The sequence below is a fragment of the Gopherus evgoodei genome, chromosome 1 (assembly GCF_007399415.2).
Source record: "Gopherus evgoodei ecotype Sinaloan lineage chromosome 1, rGopEvg1_v1.p, whole genome shotgun sequence".
In the NCBI taxonomy this organism is placed as follows: domain Eukaryota; kingdom Metazoa; phylum Chordata; order Testudines; family Testudinidae; genus Gopherus; species Gopherus evgoodei.
Window position 1 is genome coordinate 41,982,294 of NC_044322.1, and position 13,023 is coordinate 41,995,316.

At 41.4% G+C, this 13,023-nt stretch overlaps 1 protein-coding gene across 1 annotated transcript in view; it reads right to left on the reverse strand.

Annotated features, from left to right (window-relative positions):
• Nucleotides 1-13,023, reverse strand: part of FLT3 (fms related tyrosine kinase 3) — a 69,030-nt gene that overhangs the window by 34,051 nt on the left and 21,956 nt on the right. Inside the window, exons 3-8 of the mRNA XM_030562645.1 lie at nt 10,503-10,708; nt 9,168-9,283; nt 4,058-4,175; nt 2,828-2,988; nt 790-929; nt 554-707 (exon numbers count right to left, since the gene is read on the reverse strand). Coding sequence (XP_030418505.1) covers nt 554-707; nt 790-929; nt 2,828-2,988; nt 4,058-4,175; nt 9,168-9,283; nt 10,503-10,708 — 895 coding nt within the window. The remainder of the gene's footprint in view (nt 1-553; nt 708-789; nt 930-2,827; nt 2,989-4,057; nt 4,176-9,167; nt 9,284-10,502; nt 10,709-13,023) is intronic.

Here is a 13,023-nt window from a genome sequence, read left to right on the forward strand (position 1 = left end):
TCTGAAACCTATCAGCGCTGAAGGTTTTTCTCTGCAGTGGAGACAGCCCTAAGCCCCCTAGTGCAACACTTTGGCCAGTTATAGCATGGCTAGGTAGTCATAATCACATTGTAGTTAATTTAATAAGAAGAAAATTTGGATTTTACCTGAAAGTTAGTATTTGTTTTCTGTGACATAACTGGGACATGTTTATTAATCTATAAAGAAGGTTCGATTCTTTCTCAGATTTACTCTTTCACAAATCATTTTACCCATAATTTTCATTCTGTAGTCACTCCCTTTGAGCAGGGCTCTATGAGTGAAAGCCATCAACTTCATGCCTTTGTTAATGGGTTGATGGGTTCACCACTGTATGCTTGGAACAACTGGATTTCATTCCTGTGGGGTACCTGCAGGGATATGGATAATCCAGTTCTGGCTTATCTCCAATTTCAACTTTAAGTAGAAACAGGATTTTTTGTAATTGTAAACGTAGTGTATACACATGCAACCAAACAGCTGAATGACTAAAAGAAAAATATGACACAAAGTTAACAACATGAATCTGAATTACCTAAGACTGTAACCAAAGTTGTTTTATTTGGATGTTCTGTGGAAGAACAGGTGTAATGTCCATTATCACTTGTTCCAATTGATGAGGCAAATGCATAGAGAATCCGTACCATAGAGGAGTCTTGTTGATAGTCTGTTTCTTCAAACCAACGCTCCTAGTTTTTAATAAAGGTTTATATTTAATATTGTGTGGTACTGTCCATTATTACTTATGTGAAAAGAATCCTGTTTTATTACCTGTTGTAATTCTCTGTTTTCAAAATGCCATTTCAATCTGAATTTATAGTTTTCATAAAAAGCTCTACATCTTATCAGTAATGGCTCCCCAACTTTAAGAAGGAGTTCTGGTAAAGATCCTCCAAGTTTTTCATTTAGATCTGCAAAATGAAAACACACCAGGGAAACAACAAATGAAATTATATTTTACTATGGGGAAAATTATTTATTTAAACTTTTCCTTCCCTCCCACAGCCCATTTTCACATTTGTAAGCATCCATAGTTTTGCATCTATTATTGTATTTGTAAAGATGATAGACTATTTTTCCAGATTTATAACTAACATTGAAATGAATTATAATAGTCTAACATTCAAATAAATAAAACCAAATTCTGCCGTGACTTTCAAATCCAGCAATAACTGTGTATTCACACAGGGTGCAATTCAGCACAGAATAAAGCTAAACAAAGTAAGTTTATTAAAAAAAACCTGAATATCAGTATTACAAAAAAATTTTTGAAGTATTTTATTATTGAAAAAATAGCAGTTACTTATGAAATGTAAAATAACACAACAATTTGTTTTTAAATGTATGATGAATAGGGCCCTACCAAATTCATAGCCATGAAAAACACATCAGGGACCGTGAAATCTTGTCTCTCCCCATGAAATCTGTTTTTTTGTGTGCTTTTACCTATATTATATAGATGTCACAGGGGAGACCAGCGTTTCTCAAATTGGGGGTCCTGACCCAAAAGAGAATTGCAAGGGGTTTGCAAGGTTATTTTAGGGGCATGTGTAGCAGATGGAGCCCCCCTTCAGGGAGGCTAGCCCTCAGCTCCACCCCTTCTGCCTATGCCCTTCCGGCCGGAGCCCCAAGCCCCCTATCCCTTGCAGCTAGAGCCACAAGACCCCCTGTCCCCTCCCATGACTGGAGCTACATGCCCCACCCCAACCTGCCTGGAAGAGCCCTGAGCCCCCCCCCAGATGAGGCCCAAATCATTCCCTCTCCCCCACTTGCCTGGAGGAGCCCTGGACCGGCTGCAGCTGCACCTCCTGTCTCCTCCCCAGACCCCAAGCCACCTGGAAAAAACCACAGCATCTCTTTCTGAAGAAGAACCTGTGCTTTCATTATGCCCCATGCAGGGTGCCTGAGGAGGCGGTATCTGCTACTTAGCTTCCTGACTTTATCAGTAATCTCTCTGGAGTCCAGGGAGATTACTGATGAAGCCAGGAAGCTGAATAGCACATACCGCCTCCTCAGCTGCCCCGGAATCTGCATGGGGCATAATAAAGCAAAAACTTCAACTGCCAAACCTGCAATCAGGTGTCTGGTGGCAGTGTGCCCTGGTCTATTATACCTGCCGCCCCTGTTTAGGGGGGTCATGGTATTGCCACCCTTACTTCTGTGCTGCCTTCAGAGCTGGGTGGCCAGAGAACAGTGGCTGTGGCCAGGTGCCCAGCTCTGAGCACCTGGCCCCTCCAGCAGCAGTGCAGAGAAAGGGTGGGAACACCATACCAGGCCATCCTTACTTCTGCGCTGCTGTTGGCAATGGCTCTGCCTTCAGAACTGGGCTCACTGCCAGCAGCCATCACTCTCCAGCTGCCCAGCTCTGAAGGCAGCACTGCCGCCAGCAGCAGCGCAGAAGTAAGGGTAGCAGTACCGCAACCTCCCTACAATAACCTTGTGACCACCCCACAACTCCTTTTTGAGTCAGGACCCCTACAATTACAATACTGTGAAATCTGAGATTTAAATAGCTGAAGTCGTGAAATTTATTATTTTTAAAATCCTATGACCATGAGATTGACCAAAATGGACTGTGAATTTGGTAGGGCCCTAACTATAAATAAGCGTTAGAACTTAGGAGATAAATATGAGACAGAAATATAGCAACATTACATTAGTTTTGCCTAGTAATGTACCTCTAAACATATTTATTCCAGTGATGACAAATTTACTGCCCCGTCTCGCAAACCTTACTGAAATGAATAGTTGCAATTAACATCAATGGCATGATTAGGCCCTTATTTAAATAAATCTTTTGTTATGTTACCTATTGTATACAGCTCGGTGCATTCTCTGCCCAGCTCATTAGTTGCGCAGCACCATATGTCTGTCTGAAATAACTTATTTGCTGAATATCCATGTGGCACCTCCTGGACTTCATATACTTTCCTGTTTCTTTTACTGTCTTTACGATTTGTATTGATGCAACTGTAATTACACAAACATTTATTTAACGAATATGAACAATAGTAAGGAAACTGGCATATTTTGTAGTTGAATAAAAGGAGCTAGAAAATGTGGAGATTATAAAACAAAACACAAGGGCAATGGAGCTAGGGAAATTATAAACAGAATAAGTTGATATTACCTGAATACACTATTCGTGCTTATACTGGTAGGTGTAAACATTTGTAATTTTATGAGTGGAATTCTGGCTCCTTTGAAGTTAATGGCAAAACTCAATGAGCCCAGGATTTCACCCTACATCTCTGGGACAGCATTGAACCCAGGATATTGGACTATGAGCCTCTACTACTTGAGCTAGAAGACATAGTACTGGTAGTCTGAAGGCTGCTGAAGACTCATAAATCCCTGTGTGGTCCAGACACTCGAGCGGGACAGAGATCCACACTGTTACATATGCACTCTGTATGACAACATACTGAATGTTGAATTTACTTACTCATGATCTGCTATGTTTCTTGGAACATATTCATGTTGCCAGTAGAACGACTTATCATACACAAAACAAAGCTACAAGGAAAGGCAAACTTAGATAGAAAATTTCTAATGACGCCCTTCCCACCTTTAACCCCCACTCATTCTCAAAATAGCTAGGTTTTAGGGAAATGGAAAATAGAGGGCTATGGGGTTAGAAATATATTTAACTCATTAGCTATGTCAAGTGAAAATGCTTGGACTCGGGCCAAAATTTTCAGACTAGGGTGCCTAAAGTTTCCAAAGGTATACATTGGCCCAATTTTCCAAGAATACACTGCAGCTCATACAAAAATATGAATTCACCCATTGCACTCATATGCACTCAATTTTTGCATGTAGTTTTTTGAGGACACTGTGAGTGTGTGAAATTTTATGGGAGCATTCATTACATTCTCCTTTGAAAATTTGACTCCACAGTTCTCCTTCAGTTGTTCAGGTTCAATCACATCAAAAATAAGTACATCATGCTGTATAATGTCTGTTGGCTTAGGAAGACATCAAGACTTGCACCTTAAAATTCATTAAACAAAAAAAGGTAGCATTATATGCACCATACCTGTCATCAGGTGTTCTGCAAAATAACCATTCGATATCTGGTGTAGGGTAGCTTTCAGATGTGCAGTTTATAATGCCCAAGTTTTCACTTTTTACGAAATAGGGCTTCCTTGGTTTACCTATTCAAAGTAATGCAAATATTTTCAGACATGCTGCAATATTTTGGAAACATCATTATCCATCTTTCTAAGTGTAGGACACTTTTAACACTTGTGAACCCACTGATGGTTACCAAAAGAAACTACACTATTTGCTCAAGAAACTCCCTGAAAAAGCACAGGAACAAATCTACACAGACATACCCCTGGAATCCCAACCAGGGGTATTCTATCTGCTTCCTAAGATCCATAAACCTGGAAATCCTGGACGCCCTATCATCTCAGGTATTGGCACCCTGACAGAAGGATTGTCTGGCTATATTGACTCTCTCCTCAGGCCCTACGCTACCAGCACTCCCAGCTATCTTCGAGACATCACTGACTTCCTGAGGAAAGTACAATCTATTGGTGATCTTCCAGAAAACACCATCCTGGCCACTATGGATGTAGAAGCCCTTTACACCAACATTCCATACAAAGATGGATTACAAGCCATCAGGAACAGTATCCCCAATAATGTCACAGCAAACCTGGTGGCTGAACTTTGTGACTTTGTCCTCACCCACAACTATTTCACATTTGGGGACAATGTATACCTTCAAGTCAGCACCACTGCTATGGGTACCATGGGTACCCGCATGGCTCCACAGTATGCCAACATTTTTATAGCTGACTAAGAACAACGCTTCCTTAGCTCTCATCTCCTAACGCCCCTACTCTTCTTGTGCTATATTGATGACATCTTCATCATCTGGACCCATAGAAAAGAAGCCCTTTAAGAATTCTACCAGGATTTCAACAATTTCCATCCCACCATCAACCTCAGCCTAGACCAGTCCACACAAGAGATCCACTTCCTGGACACTGCAGTGCTAATAAGAGATGGTCACATAAACATCACCTCATACCAGAAACCAATTGACTGCTATACTTACCTACATGCCTCCAGCTTTCATCCAGACCACATCACATGATCCACTGTCTACAGCCAAGCTCTAAGATACAATTGCATTTGCTCCAATCCCTCAGACAGAGACAAAACACCTACAGGATTTCTATCAAGCGTTTTTAAAACTACAATACCAACCTGCTGATGTGAAGAAACAGATTGACAAAGCCAGAAGGGTACCCAGAAGTCACCTACTACAGGACAGGCCCAACAAAGAAAGTAACAGAATGCCACTAGCCGTCACCTTTAGCCCCCAACTAAAACCTCTCCAGTACATCATCAAGGATTTACAACCTATCCTTAAGGATGATCCCTCACTCTCACAGACCTTGGGAGACAGGCCAGTCCTCGCTTACAAACAGCCCCCCTGAAGCAAATACCAGCAATCACACACCACACAACAAAAACACTAACCCAGGAACCTATCCTTGCAACAAACCCCGTTGCCAACTCTGTCCACATATCTATTCAAGGGACACCATCATAGGACGTAATCACATCAGCCACACCTTCAGGGGCTTGTTCACCTGCACATCTACCAATGTGATATATACCATCATGTGCCAGCAATGCCCCTCTGCCATGTACATTGGCAAAACCAGACAGTGTCTATGCAAAAGAATAAATGGACACAAATCAGACGTCAAGAATTATAACATTCAAAAACCAATCGGAGAACACTTCAACCTCCCTGGACACTCAATTACAGACCTAAAAGTGGCAATTCTTCAACAAAAAAATTTCAAAACCAGACTCCAGTGAGAAACTGCAGAACTGGAATTAATTTGCAAACTGGACACCATCAAATTAGGCCTAAATAAAGACTGGGAGTGGATGGGTCATTATACAAAGTAAAAACTATTTCCCCACGCTATTTTTCCCCTCCTGTTACTCACACCTTCTTGTCAACTGTTTGAAATAGGCCATCCTGATTACCACTACAAAAGTTTTTTATTACTCCTGCTGATAATAACACACTTTAATTGATTTGTCTCATTAGAGTTGGTATGGGAACCCCCATCTTTTCTTGTTCTCTGTATGTGTGTGTATATATATATGTGTGCTTACATATATGTCTAAATCAGTGTTGGATTCTTACCTCAGATATATATATATATATATCTTCCTATTGTATTTTCCACTCCATGTATCTGATGAAGTGGATTTTAGCCCATGAAAGCTTATGCCCAAATAAATTTGTTAGTCTCTAAGGTGCCACAAGTACTCCTCGTTCTTTTTCTATACATATTTTACGTCTGAGTTATAGATTCATAAACCAAACAAGTCAGTCACTTTAAATAATCTTGACAAACTTCCTGAGGTAAGAATCCAACACTGATTTAGACATATATGTAAGCAGTAGCCAATCAACATTTCTTGTTATGATAGAAAAATGACAGCAGGTGTTAGAATGAGAAGGCTGATTGTATTACGTACAAACAACGCACAAGATGAAACCAGAAGGAAAAAAATCTACCCTCAGATACTCATACTCCCAACAACAGCAATAACTTCAATGACAGTAATGCGCAGGCATTCAAGAACAAAATTTGGTCTTTGGATATTTGAGCTGTGCCATACCTCATATTTAGGCTGTTAACAACGTTAATCCAAATTGTTTTGCTCAGTTCATAATATATTATGTCATTTTGTTTGTTATACTTTTTTTTTCAAGTGATTTTAACGCTTGAGGAAAATAAATAACTGTTTGTCTAAGGTCCTCTTTGTATAAGCTCTTCAACCTTGACCTGGTAAATGTGTCATCTCCCTAACTTCAAGGAACTGCCTGTAGGAATCAGAGGGTAACCTAGGGCCTGATTTTCAGAGGTGTCAAACACCTGTAGCTTTCATTTACTTCAACTGGAGTTATGAGTTCTCATACCTCTGAAAATCAGCTTCTGAATCTATTTGCATTAAATCCTTGAAGAATCTACTGAGACAGCATGCAGGAGTGCTACTTCTAACCAATTCATTTCATATACACAATGGAAAAGTCATTAATGACTTCACCACCATAAAATCTGTAACCTAGAGATGTAAAGTTCCATAAACCATTACCAATCCCCTGAGCCTGCCAGCTTCCCAATTTGGACTATGCTTGAAAGTTTATTGCACGAAGACTGATGATGACTTCATTTAAAACTGAAAACACTGATTTTGTTTGAAATTCAACTGTGATTATGAAGTTAAAATTTCTGATGAGAAGACTGACAGTTGCTCCTGATTCATACTTTAGCTATCTTAAAGACCCGGTTGCTTATAAGGCTGCTACACTACTACCTATGTTGGCAAAACTTGTGTCGCTCAGGGGTGTGACTATTCCACCCTGTCATTTTTCAACATAAGCTACACAGACATAAGCGCTAGTGCACGCAGGGCTATGTTGACAGGAGAGTTTTTTATGCCAATGGGACAATTCTGCTCCAGGCTGATGTTTTAATTTAATTCCAAACAGTTCAGTCATTTCTAAGAACGAGGCTAGGGAAATATACACTGTTTTGTCCATTTAAAAAAAAAAGTGACTTTTTAAAAAAAAGCTCTAGTGCCCTGATGCTTGGAAGCCTGGACTTGAAATTTGGCAAGTTTGCCAGGGATGTGCCTTTTGCTACTCCTGTGAAAATCTACCCACATTTGGACAAGTTATAACCCTATGACAAATCTCAGTTCCTACCAGCTCAGTGGAGACTAGAGTTTACCGTGAAAATCTCCGAAGATTCTATCTTCACTGAGCAGGCTTCAGCCTCTCCCAGCGCCTTGTGAGTACACCTGGACCACTCTCCCAGAGTGACTGAGCATGCTGCAAGCCAGGGTTACAGGGGTGACGCCATTCCTTCCCTGTAATGGCTCCTGCCAGGTGCTCAGGGTACTGAAAATGAGAGCAGGGAACCTGTCTCTTTGGTTCTCTCAGTGATCCCTCTGCTGGCACCCAGGAAGCACAGAGGAGGAAAGAATCGAATCTGAATATGAAGTGGGTCAAGAGCCCACCCAGGGAGTAGGGTGAGTGAGACAAGGAGCCTGTTGAGACTAGGGCAAGTCACTTAAACCAAACTTTTCACAGGTGGTCACTAATTGTGCGTTTCTGGGTGCCCAGCTTGAGATCTTGCAAAGTGTGGAGCGCTCACAGCTACAAGTGAAATCAATGGGAGTTGTGTTTTGCACATGTAAAGCACTAGGTAATGTTAAGAACTCTGAAAAATCAGGTTGTAGGTTTCTCAAATTAGGCACCCAAAATTAGTGGATGTTTTTGATCTTGATCTTTCTGTGCCTCAGTTCCCCACCTGTGAAATGGGGATAATGATCCCCCACTTCACTGGGGTGTTGTGAAAATAAATTAACATTTGTTACTCTCTCAGATACTATAGTGATGAGCAAGACAGAAAAGCCCATGAGGAAATTAGTAATTCTAGATTCAGAACAGCATTTGAATAGTATAAATAAAGCATGGGACCACTTTTACAATGAGGATAGCAAATACTGAATAGCTGTTCATTAAGTGAGCACCATCCATCCTGGGCTCTGAATGAGGCAGGGGATCATGTAATTAAGACTGTACCGTAATGCATTTGCACAAGGGCAGCAAATGAAGGTTATACAGATAACTTTCAAACTGGCATTTCCTAATTTTTGAGTGCTTGATTTTGCAATCTTAATAATGTTCTTTTAATATAGTTTGTTTTGAGTTTGTGCGTGTGCATGTCTGTGTGCGTGTGTGTGTGTGTGTACATAATACATTACAAAGAATGAGAAATGAGCACAAGCCCCATTTAAAAACAATCTTTTTCATGTCATCTTTAACAACACATAGTGACTCAGAACCTTTTTAACCTTCACAATGGACCAAGGGAAATGAGGCAGCCATACATGAAGTAAGTGACAAGAAAAATAGCCCACAATACAAGAACTGAAAGAGAGGGAGGAGAGACAATTGAGGAAGGGAGAAGTCTCATGGAGTGTGGAATTGACAGAGTTTCACTGCTTAGAGAGGGTTTGGTCATGTACAGGCTTCAGCCTCCCCCTTCACAAGCTGTGGTCAGACTGATTCCCTTTCTTTGACACATACTTACTCTTTACGAGAATTGTAAACATTATTGTGTAGTTACTGTTTTCACTTTGAACTGCAAGGGTGTATTTTCCAGCTTGAGTTTCTTTTATTTTTGAAAAGGCCAGTGAAACAACATATCTGTAAAACAGAAAATACATTAGAGAACATTCACGTCAGATAGAGCAGCAGTTCTGAGCCAGTGGTTTGAAGTCCCCTGGGGGACCACTTGAGCAAGTTTCAGGGGGTCCACCAAGCGGGGTTAGTATTAGAGCCACTGGGGTCCAGAGCAGAAAGCCAAAGCCACGCTGCCCTAAGCCCTGCCACCCGGGGCTAAAGCTGAAGCCTGAGCAGCTTAGTTTTGGGGTGGGCGGGGGGGCTGGGGAGTGGGGCCCCATGCAGTTTCCCTGCTTTCTACCCCCTAAAGCAGGCCCTGGCTTTTATATGCAGGCACAGGTGGCCGTGGAGTTTATATAGCATGTTGGGGGTGAAGGGAGGAGGCTCAGAACATAAAAGGTTAAGATAGAGGGTAGTGGGCTGAAGAATACACTGTCATTACATTAACCCATGCAAACAGAATTCTAGGCTAGTGGTACTTAACACACATGCAGTACATTCAGTCTCCAAAGTACTTTCATAGACAATGGCCCTGATTCATGCAATCATCCCTATTCAGGACAACACTTAAGCACTCGTTCCAAGTGCGATTCAAAGTTCTGCTTAAGTACTGTCCTGAATAGGGATAGACTAGAATGTGCTCAAATACTTTCCTGAATCGGGGCTCATGCAACAGGATTGCCATGGAGATTTCCTCACCAAGAGGCCATCCCATGGGTTTCACCCTGCAAGAGAATCATCTACACTAGGCCTCTGGTGCTACCCCAGCTATTCTCAGCTCTCTGGGTGGAAGTATGGACTTGTGGCTAGAACACAGTCAAGAGAATTAGGGTGGTATTCTAGGCTCTGATACCGGTCTGCAGTGTAACCTTGGGCAAGGCATTGCATTAATCTTTTTGTGCCATGGTTCCCTTGACCTGAGCATGTGACGCTTGAATTGATGAATGTTTGTAAAGTCTGTTGCTATCCTCAGATATAACATGGTATACAAATGCAAAGAATCACTATATTGTAAACTATAAAGCCAGTGTTCATTGCTTTCCTAGTGCATATTTGTATAAACAGCAATTAGCAATATGCAGTTTAGTGATGATAATAATTAAGATAGATAGGTTTAGGAATATAACAAGTAATGTGAAAAGAAATAATAAATAAGCTTTCTCATATGGAAAATATCCAATTTGCATTCTCTAATGAAAGTATCTCGTTTAGGTTTTTTGATTCAGTACAGCCCTTTACCTACCGGTTTTCTGAGTCCAGTGAGAGTTTGCAGCCAGCTTGGTTCTCTTTGAAGACCCAAAGGCATGAAATGGTCTCTGAAATATTCATGATCACTTTTAATTCAATGTCTCCAAACACGTCAACTTCCACACTTTTTGCTGTTTCATAAACATTCTCTGTGCTTTGAGAACTCAAATCACAACCAAGATCTTCTGAAATACTAGGCATCTGCATTGCAATAAAACAGATTGCTATGTATCATGGTGGTAACTCGATTTTTCAGATTTAAACATTTAAAAAGGAAGCTCACCTATTAAAACACTTCACTCTATTAAAAATATGCCTATGTCTACTGATAACACATATATATGCATAGTAATTATAAACAAAACTAATCTTAATACTATACTTTCATTCTTGTTTCCCTCTTCAATTTAGCTCATCAAATATGTTTAATTCTACTGAATGAACAAATGCAGGAAGATTTGCGCTATACTAACAAGTTTTGCTTTCTGGGCTGACAGCATAGTTAGTAGCAGTTCAGTCAGTAATGTGCTACTTTCTCCTAATGATTAAGGCTATGTCTACACTACAAGCTTTGGTTGATGCAAGTCACATTGGCATACAGCTGCCAGAGCTTATCACGTGTGTGTGCAAAACACTTGGATCCTTGCATAAGTGCTGAGCATATTCCCCAGGAGTGCTTGTGTGGATGGACAGTGCAGTGCACCATGGGCAGGTATCCCAGTGGGCAAACTGCCACCATCCAGTGCACTCTTTTGGGATGTTTTGGCACTGCATGGAAGAGCAGAAATGAGCTGTGCAAGGCTGACTGGGAGCAAAGGGTCAAATTTCCAGCATGCAACTGTCTGCATCCCATAATGTCATCTATATCCCATATATTGTGTGTCTTTTTTTAAAAGTCCAATGAACCTGCATGGCCCTCCTCACTGTCCTTCATCTCTGATGGAAGCATGGAGCCTGCACAGCTCTGCAGTACTGTCATAAGCACTGCAAGCACAAGATGCATGATCCTTCAGTGTTTGCAGAGCCGTAAGAAGAACTGAATCAGCATGGAACATGATGATTTCTTGGAGGCCAGAGAGCGAGAGCCAATTCAAGGTTATTGGTGGTGTCTGTGGAGCAGCTGCAGATTGTGGAATCTTGGCTTCTGGGCCCAAGAAATGAGCACTGACTGGTGGGATCGCATCATGATGCAGGTTTCGGTTAATGAGCAGTGGCTGCAGAACTTGCAGATGTGCAAGGCTACATTTCCAGATCTGTGTGCCAAGCTCGCCCCAGCCCTCCCGCATAGGAACACCTGAATGAGAGTTGCACTGGCAGTGGAGAAGCGAGTGGTGATCACACGGTGGAAACTTGCAGTGCCAGATTGCTACTGGTCAGTGGAAAATCATTTTGAGTTGGAAAATTCACTATGGGGGCCATTGTCATGCAAGTGTGGAGGGTCATTCAATCTTCTTCTGCTATGCAGGACTGTGACTCTTGGCAATGTTCAAAACGTAGTGGATGGATTTGTAGTAATGGGGTTCCCATGTATTTGGCATGTATTTTTGGCACCAGACCACCTTGCCACAGAATACTTCAGCAGAAAGGGCTACTTTTCTATGGTTATGTAAGCACTGGTTGATCACCAAGGATGCTTCACTGACATCCGTGTTGGCTGGTCAGAGAAGGTGCATGATGCTTGCATCTTTAAGAACACAGGACTATTTAGGAAGCTACAAGCAGGGACTTTCTTTTCCAACCAACAGATTACCACTGGCAATATTGAAATGCAAATAGTGATCCCGGGGGATCCAACCTGCACCTCTCTCCTCTGAAGACGTCTCCTCATGAAGACGTACAATGGCCACATTGACAGCACCAAAGAACAATTCAACTACCAGCTCAGCAGGTGCAGAATGACAACTGAATGAGCTTTTGGTAGACTGAAGGGACATTAGTGTTGTTTACTCACAAGATTGGATCTCAGTGAAAGAAACATCCCAATGACTATAGCTGCCTGATGTGACCTGCATAATATTTATGAAGCAAAAGGGGAAAAGTTGCCGTCAGAGTTGAGGGCAGAGGTGGAACAGCCATGAGGGCTATTAGAAGAGCTCAACATGGAGTTATATAGATCAGGGTGGCTTTGAAAGAGCACTTTAACAGTGAGCCACAGTAATACATTGTGGTGTACTGTGCTCTACCTGGCCCTTATGTTCTGGGGCCTGTTAGGAATGGTGTGGTGCTTGATGTACATCTGTGAATATAACACTGACAATGCACCTATTAATTTGACAGTATACTGATTAGTACACTGTGTTTATTACTGATCCTATGAGTTGGGTCACACTGTACAGTAATAAGGAAGTGGATGCTTTCAAAACTGCTGGGTGCTCTGCAGCATATGTTGAGCACTAATAAGGATGAATTATTTTCCAGATAATAGAATTTTATTCAGTAACAAAACCAGGGAAAAGAAAAATCTGTGCAATGTAAAAGCAAATACATTAAAAACTTCATAAAATAATGGAACAGAG